This window comes from Pelophylax lessonae (assembly GCF_965119305.1).
Source record: "Pelophylax lessonae genome assembly, chromosome: 12".
Classification (NCBI taxonomy): domain Eukaryota; kingdom Metazoa; phylum Chordata; class Amphibia; order Anura; family Ranidae; genus Pelophylax; species Pelophylax lessonae.
The window spans coordinates 91267822-91294238 of NC_138779.1; the positions used below are offsets into that span (position 1 = coordinate 91267822).

The window sequence follows — 26417 nt, forward strand, 5'->3', positions numbered from 1 at the left end:
CTGCAAGGCAGGTTCAGCCACACTGCAAGAGGGAATGTTCACGTTTGCTGGAGTTGAGCTTTGGGATCACAAAGTCTTCAAACACTCTAATCAGACCATAAACACTTTGCGAGTGCCACTGTTTGGCGTAACTTGAGTTTTTTAAATATTTGCTCCTGCTGAGGGCCAGTAGTCAGCCATTCCTAACACACCCATTTACAATAAGCATGGTTTTTAAGTTTGTTTAGGATAGTGATTTAGGGTATTGAATCCCAAGTCTAACAAATTTAAGTGACTGTCACTTAAATATTAAATAATTAGCACAGTAAGCAATTAAAGCTGCTGTAGAGTGAAGTCACAACCCCTATTTGAATCCTTCTTCTTAGGTAATTTATTCAGAAAGCACTGAAGTCCCTGGGCAGTCAAGGAACCAGCTCTTTCAAAAAGAGTTAACTCGCAACTCAGTTTGGGTTTCCTTTTTAAAGAAATATGGTGCCACTTTTTAGTCCCTAATATCTAAGCAGTCGTATATTTTACAACAAGTCATCACAAAATATTATGTCACACGTATGTCACCAGCCAGGGAAAGCAAAATGTCTTTCAGATGTACAGTATTAACTAGGATGCCAGTAGACTCATGTTCGTCTGATGCTCTTTAATTGAGGATGCAGCTTGTGATGGCACTTCCACATGGACGTCAAATAAAAGCTCCTCAGAACAGTCCCAGATTTTTCTATACCCAGGCCTTCACATGATTATTCCATTCTCTGACACAGCTACATATTCCTCCCTCGTCATACCACCTCCATCGCACCCCCTTGTAGAGAGCTCGTGTGTAAGGCTGGAAGAGCATGAAGAGACGTAAGCGACGAGCCAGACCGCAGTACACCGCCATGGCCAGGACAATGAGTGGGGACATCATGACGAAACCCAGGATTATGAGTGCGGAGGAGCTGTTGTCATCTAGTAGAGTCTTGCAGTATGAGGCATCCGAGTGAAGGACCTGTGGAACAAGGACATACATTATATAATTAGAACCAGCTTATTTGTAGGTGCCAGCTATTTGGAATGGAAAGTTTAAAATTGTCTTCACTAGGTACAGTTGTCCAGTCTTGTTTTTTAGGCTTCATTCACAATATGACCATTAGATATGGGATACCCAGCTTTTTTTTTTTCTATGGTGTCCTATTAGAATTGAAAGAATCTGCCTTGTGCTGGTAGCACACTGGAGAGCCAGATTGCTGCCCTTAACAGAGTGCTACAATAATCAACACTCATTTGAGCATCCGTGAATAGCTGCGGGAGCTGACTGCCTCAAATTGCTTCCAATGGGGCTTTCCACCCACAGCTAATTGCAGGGAACCCTTGTTGGGTCTCCTGCATTTACTGGCTAAAGGCCCCATTTGCAAGTGTGAATGTGGCCTATTACTTATTATGTAGTCAGACTGCAAAACAAGCAAAAAATATGGAATTGTGTTAATATTTATGTGTTATTTGAGCTGTTAGAGCTGCCCTGTGCTAACAGCACACTGGAGAGCCGGACTCCCTGAGCGTTGATAATTAAAGCTCTAAGCTGAGGACAGCAATCCATCTCTCTATTGTGCTGCCGCTACAGGGCAACTTCTCTCCTCTTCTAATAGAACACCATTAGAAAACAGCCTAACTGCATACAAATATAAAAACAACGACTTCAGTTGGGTTTTAAAATACAAACATTTAATATATTGCAGCTTACCAGTCTTTAGATGTGGTGGTTGCCTTTGTTTTTTTTTTTTTTTTTTGGGGGGGGGGAGCTTTTTTTCCTATATGTTTGTCTAATAATCCTGTGAATAACATGCTTCCTGGATGTCAGTTCTCACTGATTCCACTGTAGCTATAGGCTGCTCTCCTGATTTGGACTACAAAGCAAGTCTTCCTCTCTTCATCTCCAATATGGGGGAAGGGGATGTTAATTTGTAGTTTACAGAAAATAGCATGGATGAAAAAATACATTTTTAAACTTAAAGCGGAGTTCCGGCCTCAAAATTTACTTTGGCCCATCTGCTTGCTCTAGGTCACCTGAAAAAGAAATGGATAATGACGATTTTTTTTTGTTTACTTACCTTGTTTTTGAAGAAAATATACTCACCTTTCTTCCACTTCCTCCCTCTGCGGCCGCGGCCCACGCCCTCACTTCCTGCTTGCATTGACTCCTAGGAGTTGAACGTCATCGCTCCCAGGAATCAATGCGCCTGCACCGGCCCTGCTCTTCATTTCCTGTGCAGGTGCGTCATTCCCTTCTAAACAGCTTCTGGGCATGCCCAGAAGCTGTGCAGGGATGACGCGCCTGCACCGGAAGTGACGAGTGGGGCCGGTGCAGGGCATTCTGGGACCGAAGAGGACACGGAAGAGGACACCGAAGAGGATGCTCTGGCTTCAGTTGCCCACACCAGAGATGGCAGCGCTGAACAAGACATTTTCAAGGTACAGTAAGTATTTCTTCTAAATAGTAAGTGCAACCTGGGACAGTTCAGAGGCTATCCATTCTGAAATGCACTAGCCCTGACTGCCCCGGGGTATTTTTATATAAAAAAAGAATTCTGAGGCCAGAACTCCGCTTTAAATCACAGGAAGTGACAAGAATGCTACATTTTTTGTAGGATCAACAGGTATTTTCTGTTTTTTTTTTTTTTTTAAAGAAAACGAATGTACCCAGTAGCCAACACCACATCTAAGGACTATTAAGCTGCAATCAATTACATTTTTATTCTTGGGTTTAGATATCCTTTAAGGTAAAGTGGACTTTCTTATTTTATCACAGGTGCATTTAGTAGCCTACCCATGTAATTATTCTTGGAGATCAAATGACAACTAGTTGGACAGTACCTTTGTTTGCTTTGCCCTTCAGTTGAACTAGGGACCAATATTATTTCTAGTAACGATAAAAATGAAGAAATGTTGGAGAGGTGAAGGGGGAATTACCATTACTAGCAAAAACTTTTATCCAAAAAGCCAAGTGGTTTGTCTTTCATTTTGTTTTAGACTTTAGTAGGCTTGTCCCTCTTGCTGTCATACATCCTCACTGTATAAACAATGGTCTGGCATGCTGTGAGATTTTATCATTGGGAAATCAAATACCAGATATTTTATTTCTTTGTGTAGTTTGAGCACAATACACAAATTCCCAGTAATTAAAGTGATAATAATCTGTCACTATGAGAATAGCTTGTTTGTGGTAGTTCAAAAGAGATGACCTTTGAAAAGCACTTACTGACTTAGATATTAAACCTTTTCTGGATGTGTAATTTCTCGCATGGCTGCCTGCAAAACTTGTTTAGCTATTGCCTCCCCTTTGCCTCGGAGTCATTCCTCTCATCTGCTGACCTTGGGAGATTACCTGAACAAAGTGCTACTACTGTACCAAGGTTCATCCTTCCCACACTACAATTCCAAATTCATTAAAACATCATCTGATTGAACATTTAATTTGCGGTCACAGTAAAAACAATAGAGAGCTATTTAGCATTTGTATAGCATGTTTGATTCGGTGATTAAAGAAACAAGTAGCCAGACTTTGTTTTTTTTTTTTCTTTTTAAACTATTGTAAAAAAAAAGTCACCTTCAGAAGTCTGTAAACCTCTACATCAGGAGTCTTCAAACTATGGTCCTCCAGTTGTTAAGGAACTACAATTCCCATCATGCCTAGTAATCTCTGTGAATGGCAGAGTTTTACAATGCCTCATAGGATGTGTAGTTCCGCAACAGCTGGAGGGCCGTAGTTTGAGGATCCCTGCCCTACGTGATATGCTTCTTCACTGAATTTCGGGTGATATAATCAGTATGGTGCTCATTAATGGTGCTAATTAAACTTGAACCCTACACAGATAGTTAAAGACAGTTCAAAATACACATTACCTGCTAAATCCCCCCCGTAATGTAGGCCATGTGCCTCCATATCTACCTTCAGCCCCATTCCAATGATGTTCACTGTGTGGCCATGCATGTTGCCCTATTTATTTCTATGGCTCAAGGCATGCTCAATACTTTCCTCATCTATTCCTTGGGTTGGAACCATACTCCTCCAGATGGCTAGGGTCATTGTGAGTGCAGCCCCCATTATAGAAATGAATAGAGTGAGTGGTACACATGTGCAATAGGCAAAGATACAACTGATTTTTTATGTGCAAGTCTATGAGGTGTAAAGCAAGGCCACACAGTGAAGATCTCTCCAGTGGAGTTGAAGAAAATATTAAGGTATATAGCCTAAACATCTCTCTTTGCTCCAGAGGATAAACAGAGTGGCAGCGGAAAAAAAGGAAGGAGGATATAAACTGTATCTAGGGTGACATTTTGCTGAACCTATTGTATTATTACAGCCCAAGGTTCCTTTTCCCAACAGTTGCCCTGCAGCCAGGCACACAGTTACAGTGACTCTTTGGCTTAAAGACCAGTCCAGGGGTTTTCTTTTTTGTTATTTTATTTTTGGGTAACTCGGATAGGGATTAGGGAATTTAATGGGATACTCCAAAAATGATATACAAATGGGAGGGATTGCAATCCCTGCTGTAAAAGGAGACTGCTGGGACTTGCAGAGCTCCTGGAAGAAACCTATTGTGGATTCTTCCAAGTATAGGCTTTCATCCTGTGTAGGTATGCTGAGGCAACCACAATCCTGAAGTTAGGGACTAGGAATGTAGGAAAAAGACTGCACTTTATGTTAAACTGTTATATTGTCTCATCATGTCCAGGGGCAGATTGACCATTTGGGGTCAATAGGGGGCTCCTTTCCAGGCCCCCCGCAGAACCAAGCTGGAATCCTGGTGCCCAGTGCTGGTACACATTCTGGCACTTGACTCCACTAATTCAACTCCCAGGGCCTTGCTACTCCTAGGCCTAGGAGGGCCAGCTGTCCATAAAGAGCCATGTTAACTGAAGGGATTCTATTGGGGCATTACAGTGGGGGAGGGGTTTATGCTGGAGGTAGATTTAAACTGGGGAGAGTACACTGCAGGGTATTACACTGTGGAGATTTAAATGGGGGGGGGGGGGATTAAGCTGGGGGGATTTACACTAGGGGGATTACACGGGGGGGGGGGGGTTTAAACTGAGAGGAGTATACTGGGGGGATTTACATGGGGAGGAGTTCAATGAGGGGTTTTACACGGGGGGGGGGGGTACACTGCAGGGAATTACACCAGGTGGATTATACTGGGGGGATTACACTGAGGGGGAGTACACCCCACAGTGTACACAGGGGGAGTACATTGGTGGACTACACAGGGGGGGGGAGTACACTGGGGAAGATTTACACAGGGGGGAATACACTGGGGGGGGGGATTTAAACAAGGGGGTTACACTGCACGGAGTACACTGGGGGAATTACACTGCGAGGAGTACACTGCAGGGATTACACTGGGAGGATTGCACTGCGGGGAGTACACTGCGGGGATTACACTGGAAGGAGTAAATTGCGGGGATACACTAAGGGAATTACATTGGGGGGATTACACTGCGAGGAGTACACTGCAGGGATTACACTGGGAGGATTGCACTGCGGGGATTACACTAAGGGGATTACACTGGAAGGAGTAAACTGCGGGGATACACTAAGGGAATTACATTGGGGGGATTACACTGCGAGGAGTACACTGCAGGGATTACACTGGGAGGATTGCACTGCGGGGATTACACTGAGGGGATTACACTGGGAGGAGTACACTGTGGGAATGCACTAAGGGAATTACATTGGGGGGATTACACTGGGGGGGGGGGGAGATTACACTGGAGGAATTTACACAGGGGTGGAGTACACTGGGGGGGGGGGGGATTTACACTGAAGGGATTTATACGGGGGATGTACATGGAGGGGATATACACGGGGGAACTCAAATTTGGGGGATTATGCTTAGAGATTACACTGGGGGGATTCACAGTGGTTAGATTTGCTCGTGGGGAATAACAATAGGGAGAGTACACTGTGGGAATTACACTGGGGGGAGATGACATTTGGGGGGGAGTGTACACTCTAGGATGAAGTAATACTCTGGGATTCCCAAAAGCCTGGGGGGGGGAGGTAACAAATATTAGTACTGGGAGGATTGATTTGGTTGGGGGGGGGGCTAAGAGGATATGTATTAGGGGCAATTCGGAAGGGAAAAGTGTAATGGTTACCACTAACGCAGGTGGTCAGACACTATGGCTAGCTTCTGGGTCACCCCAAAAGTTTGTTTAAATATTTTCAATTTACATTCAGTAAATTCCTCAAAAGGGATTGTTTTTTCATCATAAAAAATGTCACTGGGTGCCATTCTGAGGACAACCACAGAGAAGTGTTGAATGTGTATCTAAAGAGTACTTGCCAAACATTTCTTGTATGGGTGTCACATGGATTGAAAATGTGCAAAATCCCCCAAAAAGCAATCACAAACAGAAATAACAATAACCTGGCTAAAGTTTGGCTATAAAGCCCATTTTCTAACCCAGCACTGGGTTGCAGAGTAGAGAATCTGCAGAGGACATTGCCGGAGAAGGGTGGGCATGTTATTTCTACTTTATTGACACTTGAGAGATTTATTTAGCATTTTCATCTAAAGATGGAATTAGGCTTTCATAGTATATTGCGTTGACAAGTTATTAAATCAGTTTTAAAATAATCCATCAGCTTGGTTGTGGGAAGCAAAATAAATCAGTGTCCTTTGAAGAGAAGCCAGCCAGGTTTTTAAACAGCAGAACATTTACATCAGCCATGGCCTGCGGCAGACGGAAGGAGCGCTTAAATATACTTGGTTTTTCCCTGCAGCTACAAATCTGTAAAGTCTCTAAATGCTGATATCCACTTTAATTTCATCGGGCTGGGGGGGAATCATCTATCATCGAGAACATGAATATAAAAGTTAATTACTCCTCTAATCTGAAAAATGTCACAGCTGTCATTAATACATACTGTCAGTGGCACAACTAATGTTTCACTCTCTAATATTATTTGAACAGTGGTGAGCACTTGATGACCAAGAACCCAGGGGTAAGTAAATTATAACACAAGGACAAAAAAAAAAAAAAAAATCTTAATGTCTTTGATTAAGAAGCATATTTCAAATTTTTATTACCACTTGACAACAGGTCAGACCTTTTAGAAATACACTCCAGCCTCAGTTGGCCTGCATGTAAATTAAATCAGTCCAGTCTGGTACTCTGATTTCAGGCACCTGTAACCTTTATAAATTTAAAGGAATGTTATGTTTTACCTTTTTTTTTTATCATGTTCTGCATGAAAATAAGAATACATTTTTTTACATTTTTACTGGAGTAGATAGCAAATATTACATATAAATATTTACTATCACCACTTGCAGCCATTTATGCTGCAGATCGACTTAAATAGCAAGAGAGATCAGTTTACACATATGCAACTTTCTTTAGATTTTTTCCTTTAGATTTACCAAAACCATATAATATGAGGTCAAACCTAAACACTTTCAATTTGTATGCAATCAGGCAGGCCCTTGTACTACATAGTTGAAGGTAAATCTAAGGGAAATCTAACAACAAAAGTTGTATAGTGTGTATCCAGCCTTAGTCAGTTATACACAGGCTGCCAAAAAGCATGCAGACAGTACTGCACATTCTTAATTAGAGAGAATGTTCTGCAAATTGAGCGGCACCCTGTGTTAGGAGTGTGAGATAAAGATTTTTTGCAATTGATTAAAAGTTATAACAAAAATCAGTTTTCAAACTTTCAATTATATTTACATTATTGTCCAAAAATATTAGCTTTCCCTACATTTAGAAACACCCCCTTCATCACCAAAATGTACACTCTACTACCTAAAAGCAGATCTCCAGACAAACAGCTAAATAAATACAGTATTTTAAATATATGTATTTAAAGTGCACCAACAGCCAAACAGTGTGTTTAATTCTATTTAAGCAGCCTTGGGATTCAAACACTCCTGTCACACTAGACAACTACAGAGGTGCCAATTTTTTTTGGTAGTGTAGCGCTAACCACGTAGTAGCCGCTGGATAGGGATGGGTCCTCTTTTTTTCGTTCTGTTTAATCCCAGGTAATGGTGGGTGTAGCGGAATGGACACTGAGAATATGGTTTGGATTACTTCAAATGGAACAGTAGTATTTGTCAACAATATATCTCAAGGATCCATGTTGAGGCCTAGCTGCCTATTGGCAATAAGAGGCTGCTTCACACAGTCAGACTCATATTAGATGCTAATATCATCAGCTCAACCACCTGTCTTCCACACATGGTGGATTGCGCTGATTTACTCACCTGTTCTCTCTTGTTAGTTCTGTGTTTACACTTATAATAACGTGTACTGTAGTGTACTTCACAAGCTCGATGACGGAAAGTATGCTAGTTAATTGGCTCAGTTTGATTGAATCACTGTTATCTATTCATTGCTGGTAGGAAAATAGAATACTGTTTGTGTTGGTTGATTCTGTGAAATGTTTACTTGTCCCTAGTGCCCTCTCAGGTCCAGCGGGGAATGCCCCTGGAAAATGATTTAGGAAACCCCTTTCATGGGGAATCATATATATTTGGATATGTTAGCACTTCCTCAGCTTCAAGGATTATACAGCGGAGATACCTAGGCTGGGTATTGGAACTCCATTACAGTGGGTTACCAGGAATTTGTGGAAATGGGGGTGTCACCGGAAATTTGGGCTTGTCTTCCAGCCAGTGTTCTTTAAGTGTTTTTTCCGCAGATGCAAATCTACTGTTGGTTCATTAGTATATCCAAGGATTGGCAACCTTGATCATTATTGTTATTGTTATTCTATTTATTTTCAAAAATGTTTATATGTTGTCTATTGTTAATAAATAGCTGCTATGGCCAATTTTCATTCCAAACTATGCTGGTCTTATGAATTAGTTATAAGCAGGGCTTTTTTTCTCAGAGAAAAGGTGCAGGAACTCCCCTTTATAAGTTACTTTGTATCTCCGCCCCCCTACCCACCTTCGAACACTAACCCTTGGTTCCACCCCTACCCACCTCTGAGCACCGACACTTGGATCCACCCCCTACTCAGCTTCCAGTACAGCCCCTTTTAGAGAATATAGAGCCAAGTATAATTTTGTAGTGGAATGTATGACATTTGGTTATTAAAAACAAGAAAAGCAATACAATTTATACCCCACAGCCAGCAGCAATATACCCCCCCCAGTAGCAATAGACCCCCAGCAGCAGCAAAAGATTTCCCAGCAGCCAGCATCAATAGACTCTCTAGCAGCCAGCAACAGCAGACCCCCTCCCCAAACAGTAGATCCCTTCCAGCAACAATTAACCCACAGTATCAAAAGATCCTCCACCAGCAACAATAGATTGCCATCCAAAAATAGATCCCCTCCAGCATTAGTAGACCCTCCAGCACCCCTTGTCATGGCATACATTCAGTGCTAGAGGTGCCGGAACTGCGTTCCCCCGCGTTCCCGCTGAAAAAAAGCCCTGGTAATAAGTAGCAGGTGGGGTTCAAGGGGCCGTATCGGTTTCCGGTGGTAGGGGATTTATGACCTCTATTATACCTTAGTCAAGCTTTATGGACTTTTATTAAGCATGATCACCACAGTTTAGTGAGTAAATGGGAATTTCCAGGAATCTGTAAAGCTGAACAAGTAGATAATGTAGTCATCTAACTCTCTTTGCCTTGCGGCAACAATTGGTGGATCACAAGATTGGTTACACATAACTACAAACACAGATATCTATAGACTCCTTGCCCCTTTTGAGAAATCATACAAGTCCTATTTTAATTGAAGTCAATTTCTCAGATACATGGTGATGATATAGCATCTAGTAATTTCCAACTTCTCAACGGAAGTAATAAAAATTTTTTTTTTATGTCGGGAATAAGTTTGCTGTCTCCGCAAATAACCATAGCCCTTCTTCCAGTCTGACTCCATCCCAAATTGTTTGTAATGTCTCCATGGATTCCAGATTACTAGGCTTTGTATGAATCGAGTGACAAATACCAGCTCCACCGTCTGATCATAGAATCAGAGTCGAACATGCTGTATTTTAGTCATTATATCTAAAAGCACAAGAGATAAAAGCACCTGGGAAGCAGAAAGTGGGTTGTGTCTGAAACGTGTGCACAGACTGCCTAATCTGATCAGTATCAACAACCGAGGTCAGGGCTCCTCACTGTTTAAGTTGAGAAAGCTTGGTTTTACTTGTTTGTTTCTTTTTTGTTCATTCTGGAGGAAGTATCTCATTAAAACCTTAACTTGCTTTATTAGGTTAATTCACACCAGCTTGCATGTGCTATGTTCCATATAACATATGCACACTGCTTTGCAATGTGAAGAGTGGGATTGTGCATTGTGCTGGGTTAAAATGCAGACATGCTGCATTTTTTACACAATGCACACTGCTGCGCATAAATGGGCACATAGAGAACAGTTTTTTTCCAGGTACCCTTGTGTTCGGCCCTGTGCGCCCCCTGCATTCAGCCTGTGTTGATCAAGGCAGATAAATGCAGCTCAATGCACCTGATGTAAAAAAAAAAAGCCTTTGGAGATGTCCCTTCTACAACAGTGGCAAACTGTTCAAATCTATGGGATAAAAAAGGGACACCTTTTGAGCTGAAGTTCTACCTGAATCTGTGGGAAACTGGAGCTGGAGCCTTTCCCAGGATCAGCTGTGGATACAGGGTTCTGCATGTGCAGAATTTAAATTTCTTTATGTAGCCAGGTGCTGAGCTACAGAAATATGGAAAAGGAGACATTGTCTTTTAGGCTTCTCTCCCTCTACTGAGATACTGATGTTATACTGCATTATTCTCCTCCAGCCAGCAGGGGCAGTGCTGAAGCCAAGTAAGCCCATAGACTTTTCCTGGGAGTTTTAATTTAACATGGCAGCCATATAATGGGGTCAGTTGACTCTTTACACTTTACAGTAGGAGAGAGGATTTTTTAATAAACTGCCCAGGAAAGTTGTCATTCTTGGTGATAAGGGAGTCAGAGAGAGAACATCTCTGTTTGAATATTCACATGCCAGCGTTAGACCATACCAGGGGAGATCCGAGCCTGAGACTGGGAGTGAGGACACTGGGGGGCAACGCCGCACTGCCCACATCACAGCACTGCACTGCTGCTGCAGGGAGACTGGAGCATCCACTTACCCTTGCTTCCCACTGCTGATCACCAGAGGCCTTCAGGGAGAGACAGAGACTACAGGGAGAGGTCACTGCAGCATCCCAGGGACTGGTGAGAGGGCTGTTCACCCATTGTCAATACTTCTAGCAGGGACTGAGCCATTGAAAGCAAGACACCAAGTGTACCCAATCCACACTGCACCCATACTGCACTTTATACCACATGTATGCCCAATCTATACCTCGGCTATACCAACCCTCTAACACATTATACCAAACCTTTACCACATCTGAACCACATCTACCTTGCACTTGTGTCAAGACTGTACCATGCCCAGAGTATACTGTACTATACTGCTACAGTTTAACTGGGGTTGTCATTAAGTGCAAAGACGGTCCTAAAGGACCCCAACTATAGCTGGCAGAAGAACATCTCAAAAGGCTACCACACACACCGATAATAATATTTCCGCAAACCCCCCTTATTCCCCTGCTACCCCTCCCCCCCCCCCCCCCCACCATCCCACTTTTCTTTTGGACAGTGTATATTAAGTTATTTCAGGACTAGCATCACCGCCAAAATTTGCGCTCTGCCAGTATATTTCCAGCACTTAGTAGATTAAACTTTACTACTGCTCATGACTGCACTTGAGGTGAGCTTGCTATTGTTTATGTTGATCTGGACACCAAATGCCAACCTATGTTCAGTCCTTATTACTACTAATCACTTTGTATAATAAATTGTTTTGCTACCATTGTTAATACATTTTTATACTTGCCAAGTTACCAACCGTATTCGGTGACAATATATTAAGTTTGCCTTTACTACCTGGTTTGGTGTCTGTTTTCTTTGATATAGTGGGTTCTAAGTACTAAGTATTACTTTCAGTGATTTCCTGTGATATTGTAATTTGGTCCATTAAACCTGCTGTGTTAGAGTGGCAAAGGTTTTTGGAAAAGGTTAAGGCAAAGAAAGGAGGATCCATCCCAATTTGCGGCTCCTATGAGGGTAGCGCTACATTTATAATCATTTTTTTTCTAGTGATTGATGATGATGGACTTTTGTCTTTTTTTTAACCAGAGCAACCATGTAAACATTTAAACTGTAAGCTCTGAATGGTTTGCTGCATTGTTAATGTTTCCAATAAACTGTTTCATGCTGACTTTTCAAACATTTTCAAGATTTATTTAAACTTTCAACTGTTGAAGGTCTCCTGGGGAAAAGGTAAATAATGGGCTGTTTTTCTGGGAGAAATGCGTCTGCATGTGCAGCTCAAGCTGACTTTTTGCATTTAGCAGATGTTAATGTGTTTTTCTTTTTAGTCAGTGATGGGGCATCGTGATGCAAATACACCTTCCGAGCTATTTCTGCTGCCATCATAAACAGCTTTCCTTTGATTAGAAAAGGTCAAGGTCATAGCTCTTCATGCTCAAAGAACTTTCATTTTTAAAGCTGGCTAGGAGATATTTGCTTTAAGATGAAATAGCTAAAAAAAGTCACCTGCTGAGTTCTTGATCAGCCCCAGTTATGATAAACATAAACATGGGGCAATAACATTTCTACTTAATGGCATTTAAAGCCCATTAAGGGCAAAACTGTATACCCCCCACCCTTCTCTCATTCGCCAATTCAAATTGAAAAAAAAAAATGTAATTCTTTTTTACTGACCTCAATCTGCTATCACAAGACATTCAGTCTGGGCCCACTTTTGACTGGTCTTGTCACTGCTTCTCATTGTAATATTACCCCACTGCTGGAGTCCTAAGAACCCTGTGAGGTTCCTGCCAATAAACCCAAGGGAAACTGTCCATATTAGCAGGCAATGACATAAACATTCAAAGAAGGACCCTTCCTTTAATGCTGAGCAAGAAGATTTAGGATCTGTTGCATCAAGGGGTCTGGGTAAAATGTTTGCTTCAGGTTGGTGACCTGACTTTCTTTTTTTAGTGCTAAGACACCCAATTGTCCCCAGACTATGACTGGACAATGACTGAGCAACATTACCGTATCCTTTGTCACTCTACTCTCTCCTTCTATCAGCATGTTCCTTCTAAGCACATGCAGCACACCAGATTAGCTCCAAGTTCTTTCTCTCCCATTTCACTTACACCAGTTGCATTTGAAAAAGAAATTAAATTATTATTTACAACACAAGTTGTATTAATTGGCGTTTGTGACGGTTCGCACCATCACTGACAGTGAAAAACTATGTGACAAATAAATTGATGGTTTGGACTGCTTCAGTTGGTCAGACTTGTAACAGATGCATGTCATTAGCCCAAACACCTGTCTTCCACGGATTGTAAATCATGCTGATTTGCTCACCTATTGTTTACGGTGGGTTCTCAGTATTTACATTATGATATGTGTATTTGTATCTTGTTTTAGCTTTGGTGCTGGCAGTCTGTTCTTCCAGTCTGGCTTAAGTGTAATGAGTTAATTAGCATGTTAATTGGGATTAGCCATGAGTCAGCTGTACCTAGCTATTCATTGTGTGATGTTTTGGGTAAATATTCATGTAGTGACCGACCTACTTCTAAAGTGTATAAAAGTCTGTTTCTTTTTTAATAAAGGAGTTAGTTGTTTCCAGTAAAGCGTTCCAGTTTTCAGCTTTGGTTCATGTGTGGAATTATTCAGCGAAACCAGCGATTTCTTATTTGGCGAATTGGGGATTCTTCAACTATTGGGGGTTAAGGAATTACAAGGTAATTTTGTACATGCCAAGACAGCAACAGCGATTAGTACTGCCATTTATTTGTAAGCAACAGGTACAATTTCTAGTTCATTTTTGACCAGGGATTAAACCCCTGCACTCACAAAACATTACCCACACACTTTTCACTCTATCTAATCCCCAATGGGCCAATGGGTCCATTGTTGGGGTCCTGACAGTACTGAGATGGATTTGTAGGCTGCTTCATGGCAACATGTTCTTACATTTTTTTTTTACTACGTGTAATGCTGAAGACATTATGGAATGTTAGTACCCTCTACTCCTTGTTCTTGAAGGGTTCATCACTAACAGAACACTATTCAATGTGGGTGTTCCTTATTGAATCACATATTCTCCCCAAAAAATCAACAAGCTTGTTTTAAATGCAGATATTTTTGTTGTATTTTCACAGAGCATCAACATCTGTGTACATTATTAAGGGGGAAATGTATGTGACCAGTTTTGGTGTCTGTGTCTTGTAAAGGATACAGATATCTCCTGGGAATTATGTGGTAGAGTAATTAAACTTCTTGATTTAAATGATTCCCTGCAGGACAAGGATTTTATTCTCATTATACTCATTGTTCTTTTTCCCGCAAACCATTGATGTTAACCTTTTCCCAGAATGATCAGATTTGTTATACTTTCCTTTGTTTTCCAAAAATATTTCTTTTCCAGTTCATAAGGCAATTGGCCATTGAAAAGACAAAAGAGAGTGTGGTAATTGAGAACACCACTAGGCATTACTTGCATCTAAACTGGCCCTATAATACTGTATAACCATGTGAACATACACGTGGGGCTTAATCCACAAAGCTAACACACAAGGCAAGGCCTCATTCACATTTCGGTGTCAATCCTGCATTTATAGGACATACACTAGATTACCAAAAGTATGCCTGCCTTTACACACACATGAGTTTTAATACAAAGAGTAATTATGGTGAGCGCTGTATAGGTTACTGCTGATAGTTATTCACAGGGGTAAGTCGGGCAATAAATGAGCGGTACACAATTACAATTTGTGCATGCTCAATACACAGTCTCAAAAAGTCAATATGGGGGGTAAGGTGGGTTGCGGTAGATTGGCAGCCAGCTCATCAGAGTAGGAAGGGCTCTATGAAAGGAAGGCAAGAAAAAAGAGCAGCACTGGTCTAAGTGCAGTATACGATTAGGCAGATATACACATTATTCAGGTACACTCACAGGATAGCAGGGTAATGATAGCATAATAGTAAGCCACGTCGTGTGGATTGAACCAGATGGAGGGCTGGGGTCTTTGGTGTTTCACGTTGCCGGCAGCGCCGGTGGTGTTCGGAGCTTCGGGCGGAGAAGGAAGCTGGGCGTTACCAAGGGAACAGGGAGCCAGCACAGGACGTGGTATCAGACATGGTGTCAGTGACACGCGTTCAAAGCATGTGTGCTCCTTCATCAGGCTTCATTACCCTGCTATCCCATGAGTGTTCCTGAATAAAGTGTATATCTGCCTTTATCGTAAACTGCACCTAGATCAGCGCTGCTCTTTTTTCTTGCCTACATGAACTTTAATAGCATCCTAGTCTTAGTCCATGGGGTTTAATATTGAGTTGGCCCACCCTTTGCAGCTATAACAGCTTCAACTCTTCTGGGAAGGCTGTCCACAAGGTTTAGGAGTGTGTCTATGGGAATGTTTGGCCATTCTTCCAGAAGCGCATTGGACGAGAAGGCCTGGCTCGCAGTCTCCGTTCTAATTTATCCCAAAGGTGTTCAATCAAGTTGAGGTCAGGACTCTGTGCCAGCCAGTCAGGTTCCTCCACCCCAAACCAGCTCATCCATGTCTTTATGAACCTTTTTTGGTGCGCATTGGTGCGCAGTCATGTTGGGACAGGAAGACGCCATCCCCAAACCGTTCCCACAAAGTTGGGAGCATGAAATTGCCCAAAATGTCTTGGTATGCTGACACCCTTTACTAGAACTAAGGGGCCAAGCCCAACCCCTGAAAAACAACCCCACACCATAATCCCCCCTCCACCAAATTATTTGGACCAGTGCACAAAGCAAGGTCCATAAAGCAATGGATGAGCGATTTTGGAGTGAAGGAACTTGACTGGCCTGCGAAGAGTACTGACCTCAACCTGATAGAATACCTTTGGGATGAATTAGAGCAGAGACTGCGAGCCAGGCCTTCTCTCCAAGATCAGTGTCTGACCTCACAAATACACTTCTGGAAGAATGGTTAAAAATTCCCATAAACACACTTCTAAGCCTTGTGGATAGTCTTCCCAGAAGAGTTGAAGTTGGTATAGCTGCAAAGGGTGGGCCAACTTAATGTTGAACCCTACTTATTAAGATTGGGATGCCATTAACCTCTTCCTGTCTGCGCTATACCTGAAAGACGGCTACAGCGCGGACCTTAATTGCCGGGAGGGTGTCCATGTATGTCCTCCCGTGCACGAGCTGCCTGTGAGCTCCCCATGTAGCGTGCACGGCTCGCTCTGTGATCGTGATCAGCGAGTCCATGAAACTCCCGGCCCCTTACCACGTAAAAACTGTCAGCCAATGACAGCTGTTCATGTGATGTAAACAGGAGCCAGCGATCAGCTGTTTTTTTCTCCTCACACTGTCAGTGTGAGGAGAAAAAAATGCAGATTGCCGCAGCTGTCAGAGGGACATCTGTGCCCACCAGTGCCACCTACCAGTGCCCACCAGTACCACATACCAGTGCCACCTACCAGTGCCCACCATTGCCCACAGTGACACCTATCAGTGCCCACCAGTGCCACCTATTACTGCTAATCAGTGCCCCATCATGAGTGCTGCCCATAATTATCACCTACCAGTGCCTATCATTGCCCATCAGTGCCACCTATCAGTGCCCATTAGTGCCACCTAGTAGTGCCCATCATTGCCCATGAGTGCCTCCTATTATTGCCCTTAAGTGCCACCTACCAGTGCCCTTCAGTGCCACTTTTTAGTGCCGCCCATCAGTGCCCATCGGTGCCGCCTTATCAGTGCCCATCAGTGTCGCCTTATTAGTGCCCATCAGTATCGCCTATCAGTGCCCATCAGTCCAGGCTATCAGTGCCTATCAGGGCCCATCAGTGCCGCCTTATCAGCGCACATCAATGAAGGAGAAAAATTACCAAACTTTTAACAGTTTTGTTTTTTGTTTTTTGTTTTTTTTTTTCAACATTTTCGGTCTTTTTTCGTTTTGTTCAGCGAAAAATAAAAATCCAGTAGTGGTTAAATACCACAAAAAGAAAGCTCTATTTGTTTAGAAAAAAAATGATAAAAATGTCATTTGGGTACAGTGTTGCATGGCCGTGCAATTTACATTCAAAGTGCAACAGCGTTGAAAGCTGAGAATTGGCCTGAGTAGGAAGGGGGTTTAAGTGCCCAGTAGGCAAGTGGTTAAAGTTCATGTGCATGTAAAGGCAAGCGTCACTCTCAATATTTTTGATAATATAGTGAATATAAATGCACATGAATGCTGGTAATAATTCCTTAATTGTATCATTCATACTGAACATTTAACTGCATTTAGGGTGTTTAGTATAGCTGTTTTTAGAGAAAATAGAATTTTGTGCATTCAGAATCTGATTAGAAACTCTGAACGCAGCTATACTGACGCTATGTGGCTTTAAAAACACTTTAAAAGCAGGAACTTCTAAACACAAGACAAAGTGACCAGGGAAGCATAAAAGCTCTTTTAATTCCCATTTCAAAAAGCCAATAGCACGTGTGCAGGTTCGGAGTAGCGCATATGTCTCTGTATACAAGTACCACTCAATTGTGCATATGTATTTGCATACAGCAACTGTTTATTTCAGCCTGTATTTAATTTTGACAGGCTGGTGACAGTGGACTGAACAATGTACCTGTGACAGAGAATGATGCTGGAATGTACTCTGTATTTCCCTCCTGTGGCTATATGCCTGAAGCCTTATTTTAAAAAAAAGTGACAGTTATTGTTAGCTGAGGTTAAAATAAATATCCTTATCCTTTTATCAAAGCTTTGTAAATTGAGTCTTTTGCTTATGGAGTTATGGCTCAATTGGGCAAATGTGAGAGAATTCAAGAAAATATCAGTTGTCAATGTGGACTCCTCTTTAGCAAGCCAGAGCTGAACAAGGAAAAAAGTCAACTTCCGAAGACACGGAAGTACATATGTAAACTGCTATTTTAAGGGTGTTTCTACTTTATTTGTGCCATTACTGCTTACAGTTCTTATGATTATATGTCCATGTTTTCTTTTATTCCAACCCCCCCCCCCCTCCTATTTCCTTTCCACTCCTCTTTAAATAAAAAGTTGCAAAGCAGTACCCTGTCTGGTCATACTGGACTCCAGTGCTGCCCTTTGCATCCTCCTCTAGTGCCAGACGATGCTTCTGTCCAGAACTGAAGGACAACCAGCATCATTCAATCCAAGTGAGCCCAGGCTCTCATGAACCCACCTTTGGGGGTGCATCATTATGTTGCCCTGGGCTCACAGGAGAAAGAGACATCATTGACATCTTCCTCCTGCTAGAAGAGAACAGAGCAGAAAGATGACCCTGTGCATCATGACTGGACTCCCCAGGCACGCATTCTCAGATTCCCTTGGCTACCTCCCTCCCCCCTCCCTTAGATCGCCAGGAGTAAAGAAAATTGTCCAATCCTTTTGGGTATAGGGGAGCATGTAACCCACTCTAATTTGTCCTACGTGGCATTGCTGGTGCTTGAAGATTGGCCACTCTCACATTAGGGTGGGGAGAGAGTCTTCTCCGTACGATGTAAAAAATGCATAATCAGGGTTAGATCCATAGATATAGACAACATGATTATTATATGCAACCTTTTTCCTGTTTAGGAGATCATGTCACCAGGCCATTCATTTTAACAATCCTTTCGTATAATCATGTATGCATTAAAGAATGGTATGCATGTTGATTTTATATGTAAAAGCCTCCCTTGTGTGAACATCCAAATGGATCGAGACTGCTACTGGGTGCCGCCATCTTGGATGTAATTTCAGCAGTCCCAGCAGACATAAAGATCTCACTCATGTGACACTCTATGGTATTCACTTTTGCTCCTCCCCCAGCAGCCAGCACAGACAGTAATTAGACATTCCCCTTAGAAGAGAGGGCTATGCTATCGTACAGAAGAAGGCAAATTCAAAAGCACATTGCAAGCGAATAAAAAAATTATTTATAAAAAAGAAATGTACTGCAAATACGCATTTAAAATACCGTACATACTCGAGTATAAGCCGACCCGAGTATAAGCCGAGACCCCTACTTTTACCACAAAAAGATGGGAAAAATCATTGACTCGAGTATAAGCCTAGGGTGAGAATGCAGGGCGGCGGGCATGGTACAGGAGAATGCAGGGTACTGGCATGGTGCAGGAGAATGCAGGGCGGCGGGCATGGTACAGGAGAATGCAGGGTGACTGGCATGGTGCAGGAGAATGCAGGGTACTGGCATGGTACAGGAGAATGCAGGGTGACTGGCATGGTGCAGGAGAATGCAGGGTGACTGGCATGGTGCAGGAGAATGCAGGGTACTGGCATGGTGCAGGAGAATGCAGGGTACTGGCATGGTACAGGAGAATGCAGGGTACTGGCATGGTACAGGAGAATGCAGGGTACTGGCATGGTGCAGGAGAATGCAGGGTACTGGCATGGTGCAGGAGAATGCAGGGTACTGGCATGGTGCAGGAGATTGCAGGGTACTGGCATGGTGCAGGAGAATGCAGGGTACTGGCATGGTGCAGGAGAATGCAGGGTACTGGCATGGTGCAGGAGATTGCAGGGTACTGGCATGGTACAAGAGGATCCGGGGTTGTGGGCATACTACAGGAGATGCAGTGCTGTGGGCATGGTACATGTGGACCATGCCCACAGCACTGCATCCCTCGTAGTGTGCCCGCAGCCCATGGCAGGTAGTGAAGCTGTTTCACTTACCTGTTCCAGAGGCGCCTTCATTTTAAAAATGGAGCCGCCCGGCGCCGACACGTCATTGCGCACGCGCCGCCGCCGCTCGTATACTTTCGGCTATTCCCGGCCTCTCCCGAGCGGCGCCGGGAATAGCCAAAATTACACGAGCGGCGGCGGCACGTGCGTGGTGACATGTATGCGACGGGCGGCGCCATTTTTAAACCTTAAACCCGTCGGAGCGGACAGAAATTTTTTTTTTTTCCTTGACTCGAGTATAAGCCGAGGGGGACGTTTTCAGTACAAAATAATATGCTGAAAAACTCGGCTTATACTCGAGTATATACGGTACTTGTTTTTTGTGTTTACACATTTCAAGTTGGTGATGAAAGCGTTTCTTTATTCACTTGCCGCCCGTCATATAGCAAAATGACAGCGGCAAAGTGGTTGCACTATCCTGACTGGCTGTCATATGACGTCCAGCAGGATAGACCGCTGTGCGTGCCCCCGGGGGGCGCACAGAGCAGCGATCGGTGGTGCGGTGTGTTGACTCACGGCATCTCCGATCCCAGTAAAGAGCCTATGATGGCTTTCCTCAGAGTAGGGGAGAGCCGATCGGCGGCTCTCCTGACGGGGGGGGGGGGTCTGTGCTGGTAATCAGAGGTAAGCATCCCCTTGGAGGATGCCACTGGAGCCACCAGGGATTGCCCACCCATGGCCACCAGGGATGCCCACCCATGCCGCCAGGGATGCCAATCAGTGCTCAGGGAGCCTGTCAGTGCCCTCCTCATCAGCGCTGCCCATCATTGCCGTCTATCAGTGCTGCCCACCAGTGCCCATCTTTGCCATCTATCAGTGCCGCCCACCTATGCCCATCTGTACCGCCTATCAGTGCCCATCTGTGCCGCCTATCAAAAAAAAAAAAAAAAAAAACCTTGCGGTGATCAAATACCACCAAAAGAAAGCTCTATTTCTGGGGGGAAAAAAATGACAAAAATTTGGTTAAGGTACAGTGTTGCATGACCGCGCAATTGTCATTCAAATTGCAACAGCGTTAAAAGCTGAAAATTGGCCTGGGCAGGAAGGGGGTGAAAGTGCCCGGTATTGAAGTGGTAGTCAAATGTGTTCCCACCCATTCCTGCCTCTCAAAATCACCATCAGGCTTTTGATATGATTGGTTTGTGACAGGTATACTTTAATATGGGTAATCTCAGAGCTGTTACCCCTTACTTGGCCTAGTGTTTTTATTTATTTTTTATCATCAGGCACAGAAATCTTTTAAACATGCCTTTACCTAGACCTGATAAAGGCCTGGTACACACGAGCCGAATTACAGCCGACATCGGCTGGTTTAAGAAAAAACATCCGAAATTCGGCCCGTATGTATGTCAGCCAATCCGACAGTAGCCAGCCATTTGGCCGTTTTCTGTCGGACACACAGGCTGGAAAACCAACAGCCGACCGGCTCCCAATCAGCTCTCTCTGCCAATGGCTGAGAGTGTGGATCTGAGTGTTCTGGTGGGGGAAGGGGGCCTTCCCTGTCAGAAAACAACAGTTCAGCTGTACTAACATTGGATAGTTAGTGCAGCAGCTCCGAACTGGAACTGACAGGTTTTTTTTTTTTTCATTAAACCAGGTAAAAAACAAATAGTGTATACCAGGCTTAAAGTGTAACTCCACTTTTGTTGAGAAAAAAAACATTCCCCTCTGGGTGATCTCTGTACATTGCAAGGATTTTTAACAAACTTTGTTGCGGATTCCTATCTTTTGTTATTCAGAACAAATCATTGTTTGTTCCTCTGTGCTGAGTGGGTAAAATGGGAGTGGTTTCATAATTATCAATCAGCTGTGGCAGCTGCAGGGCTCTAATGAGGAAAGCTGCTGGGCTTGCATCCTTTTAGACGTGTTCCTATTGGGAGTATGTCACCAAAAATGAAATTTTTGTTGCAGGGGATGCCAGAAATCTGACTTATATCTTAGGCAGACTTCTGAGAAAATTGGTGAGCCAATCACACAAGCAGGAAATGATGCTTCTGGGGTGTGGTCAGTACACATTCTGTGTACAGAACAGCTCCAGGTAGCCATATTGCATTGCATTTTCAGAAAACTACAACAGCTGCAGATTGAAAAGGAAAGGTCATTTTTAATAAGTTTCAATTATAATATGATTTGTGTGGCAATTGTTTACGCTATATTGTTTTTTCTTTATTTGCTATTTTTTTTTGCCCCACGAAAGTGGAGTTACCCTTTAACCACTTGCCGACCGCCGCAAGTACATATACTGTGGCGGTCAGCCCCTCACAGGCAAAGTGACGTATGGGTACGTCACTAGCCTGTGAGGCTCTGGGGAGCGAGCGCGCGCCGCCGGAGGCGCGCTCCCGCTCGGTCACGGACCCCCCCGCGCGTGTGCCCGGCGGACCCGATGTCTGCCGGGCACTCACGATCGTCCGTGACAGCGGGAAAAAGGCAGACGGCTGATGTAAACAAGCCGCCTGTCATTCTCCCCTGTGTAGGAATAGTGATCATACGGTTCTACTATGTAGGACCGTTGATCACTGTTCCTACAGCTCAAGCCACAGCCAATCACAGTTAGAATCACGCCCCTAGGGACACAAACCACCCCTTCCTCTCAAAAAAGTTAACCCCTTCATTACCAGTGTCATTTTACAGTAACAGTGCATATGTATAGCACTGATTACTGTAGTAATGTCACTGGTAACCCCAAAAGTGTCAAAAATGTCAGTCAAGGGTCCGATCTGCCCGCCCCAATGTCACAAAAATCGCAGATCGCCGCCATTACGCGTTTAAAAAAAAAACAACAAAAATGACAAAAATCTTTCCCTTAGTTAGTAAACGCGATAACTTTTGCGCAAACCAATCAAAATACTCTTTTTGCAATTTTTTTTACCAAACATATGTAGCATAAAACAAATTGGCCGAAAATGTTAAAAAATTTAGATTTTTTCCTTTTTGTTTTTGGGGAATTTCATATAAAAAAATGTGAAAAATATTGTTATTTTTGCAAAATTGACGCTCTTTTTTTGTTTATAGCACATGATCAAAAAATCGCACAGTTGATCAAATACCACCAAAAGAAAGCTCTGTTTGTGGGAAAAAAAGGACATTAAATTCGTTTAGGTACAGCATCGCACGACCACGCAATTGTCCGTTAAAGTCACGCAGTGCCGAATCACAAAATACCCCCTGGTAAGGAAGGGGGTAAAATCTTCCGGGGCTTAAGTGGTTAAGGTACGACCCCATTGCAGGCACAGGGTTAACACTACTGTTTAAATGCACACAAATAATATATACACTATTGAGTCTAAAATAAACTTGGCAGTAAGCTATCCCCATAGTATATAAATAAAAGATAAAAATAATAAAAGATTTATTGAGCCATTACTGTCCATAATAAAACATTTGTTTAGCTTCTCTGATCCAAACAGTTGCAGCTGCCCACATGCAGAAAACACTTCTTGGAAAGTATCCAAAACGGGAAGTGCATAACCTGCAGGACTAATGGTAACGGCCTCAGGTTGAGGTATGAGGTATTCAAAAGTATGAGGTATTCAAAAGTAATCTATTTTCAGTCATTTTGTGGGTCACTGTAGCACTGAATAACCGGGCCTAGACAGTATCATGGCTAATTTTAAATGAAAATCATACAATACTTGTAGCCGGGAGCGGACTACTGTAATATGATATAGCAGACTTGATCTCCACTTTTGCAAGCTATTCCTTTTTCCTCCTAGTGCTGGACTCAGATCATCTGCATTACATATCTGAGCCCACAGGAAGGCATTGTGGGAACTGTAGTCCTCTGAGCAATTACTGCATTGCTGAAACCTCTGCAGACTACATCTCCCAGCAAGCCACTCTATCCACAGGAGGATTATGGGAGAAACTATAAAAGGATCCTCGCTGCAGGCCCACGCTCTTTTCCCGAGATCCATCAAGTGAGCATCAGCCTCACCGCCCAGCTATGGGGATTGCGGCCTACAGCGGGGCCAGGGGTCACCACTGTTCCTACCCAAGAGGATCTGCCACACATTGGCACGCCAGAGACCCCCTGTTCCCCTTGCTGATTATTAGGGGATGGCACAGACTGCTGAATCCACTAACTGAACCGCCGCATCCAGCTCCCTGCTGGGTGGTGAACAGACTTGCATCGCTTTCTGAGTGAATGCCAGCTGTCTTCAGGATCTGGTGAGTGGGCTCATGCCCAAACCCTACCCTGTCTGCTAGTAACATACCACACTTGGACACTGCATGCAGACATCATAATCTGGATTGCCAAGAGAATCTGTCCCTTTGGCATACCTATCATTCCCCTGCTGATTATTCACTGTTATTGCTATTTGTACATATCAGTCCACTGAGTGTTAAATTCAACCAGGTCTTGGGGTGTTTTCCCAGGATTTGGCTGATTGACGCTCGTATACACCCTTTTCTGTTGAGTAATAAATACAAAAGACGGTTAAATTCAGTTTGCTTTGTGTCTCTGTTTCATTTAACCTTCCTAGCGGTATTCCCGAGTGTGGCTCGGGGTTAAATTTCAGTGGCAAAAGCGGTAACCCCGAGCCACACTCGGGGCACCGCTAGGAAGATCGCTGGATCCTGGTAGAGGGGTTACTTACCTTGTCACCGGGATCCAGCGATGTATCCCGGCGGTGTGGCAGTGGATCTTCCTCCCGATGCTCTGTGCCCCGGCTTCAATCTCCTGCGACGTGACGTTCGCAGGGGGGGGTGGATCCGGCAGCAAATTCAAATGTAAAACACAACAAACACACTGATACAATGCAAAATAAAATAAATTCACATTAGTTTGCCCCCCTGTGCCCTTTCCTGCAGTTTTACTGTACTTTTTATATATATATATATATATATATATATATATATATATATATATATATATATATATATATATATATGTCTGTGTGTATATATATGTCTGTGTGTATATATATGTCTGTGTGTATGTATACGGATATATATATATATATATATATATATATATATATATATATATATATATGTGTATGTATATATACAGTATATATATATATATATATATATATATATATATATATATATATATATATATATATATATATGTATACATACTTTAACTTATTTATAGTTTATTATATTATAATTTATGATTTTGTGTTTCAAACTTTATCATACCCGAGATGTTATAAAGAAGAATGCACAGAAAAAAAAGTCATATGTAAATAGTTGGTTTGGGCTGCTCACTCTTAAGAATTACATGCAAAATAATGGTACCGCTTTCAGCACTTAAAATCCGAAAGAATCATACCGCCAGGAAGGTTAAAGGGGTATACATCATGTCAGAACCTGGAGTGTCAGATGGCTGGGAAGTTCCCAGGGTCAGGGCAGCACAGGAGCAATACCAAGCGGCTCCCATGGAGGTGGTGCTTCATACTGTTCTGCCCTCCATTGGTTCCACTCTTGTCATTGTTTTTTTTTTTTTTCCCTTTCCTGTTCTTTTAACCTGGTAATAGTAAATTCCCCAACTTCCTATTCTAGGGTGACAAAGTACCCCAAGCAGCTCCATAAGAAGGAGCAGTGTTGTCACCTTACGTAAGGCTGTGGGTGCGTAAATCGCATCTGTTCCTACACTTGCAACCACCCGCAGCTAAAAAGCACGGCTCTGACATTCATTCTGAATGACACCCCCATGCAGCTCAGCACGCACTCAAAAAGACCATGCAATTTCCCTGCGGCCGCCTTTTTGAAATGGTGCATGCACTTTCTTTTTGCAGAAACGCAGGCACAGCAGCCAATTCATTTGAATGAGCTGCCGTGCCCGCGCAAACGTGGGCAGCAAAGACACTAAGGTGTGGACCTATCGTTATAGTTCAAATCCTGCTGTAGACGTGAAACTGAGACCATGTCAACAGGCCATTTTTCAACAACAATCTGTCAATGTTAGCATATGTGTATTTAATTTAAATGATTCATATTTAGCTAGAAAAGCCTCTATTGTGTGAGCATCCAAAAGCCCTGATACTGCTGCTGGGTGTCGCCTAGAACCATTGGACACCCCAAAAGAAGAATAGGCAATGATGGAGGGAAAGAGGCTGTATTAGGGAATTGACTCATTGCTGAAGTAATAACATTTCCATTTAACTTTATTACAATCACAAGAGAGCTGCCTTTGTAAAAGCTTTGGGCAGGTGGCAGGTACACTATATGTGACCTCCCATGTCTCCCCTGCCCTCTGAAGCAGCTAATCAAGCTCAGATCATGACTGATTAGCTGCTTTCCTGGCTGTAGCAGCCAGGTAATGACAGCTTCTAAATAATTGTCACTTCCGCTTCTATAGAAAAAGAGGAGATCAGGGAACAGATGTTCCTCTATCACCTCTGTAAAAAACAAAACCTTCCAGGGATGCAATGTCATCACTGGAGAAAGCTTCCATCTTCACCTGTCTTTCTTCCGGGTTCATGGACTCCGGCTCTGTGCCGAGCCAGGATGATGTCACTCCGCCAATCACAGCACTGGGCTCTGAAGGAAGGTGCAGGAACTCTCTGGATGAATCTCTCTGGATGCTTTCCCAGGCTCTCCATGGTTCCCCAGGTCATGGCAGAGTCACCTCTGGTACTTCATCTCAGGTCTCCATCCTTTCCTTCATCCTTTCAGGTAATGTGCAGGCTCTCCCTTACAGAGCCCTAAGCACATGGTTAGGCCTCAGGCTTCAGGCTTACCCAGCAGC

General features: G+C 43.2%; 1 protein-coding gene across 1 annotated transcript in view; it reads right to left on the reverse strand.

Moving 5' to 3' along the window:
* Positions 1-509: 509 nt before the first annotated feature.
* TMEM278 (transmembrane protein 278) overlaps positions 510-26417 on the reverse strand; it is a 175008-nt gene continuing 149100 nt past the window's right edge. The window contains exon 2 of the mRNA XM_082274154.1: positions 510-982. Coding sequence (XP_082130280.1) covers positions 713-982 — 270 coding nt within the window. The 3' untranslated portion in view covers positions 510-712. The remainder of the gene's footprint in view (positions 983-26417) is intronic.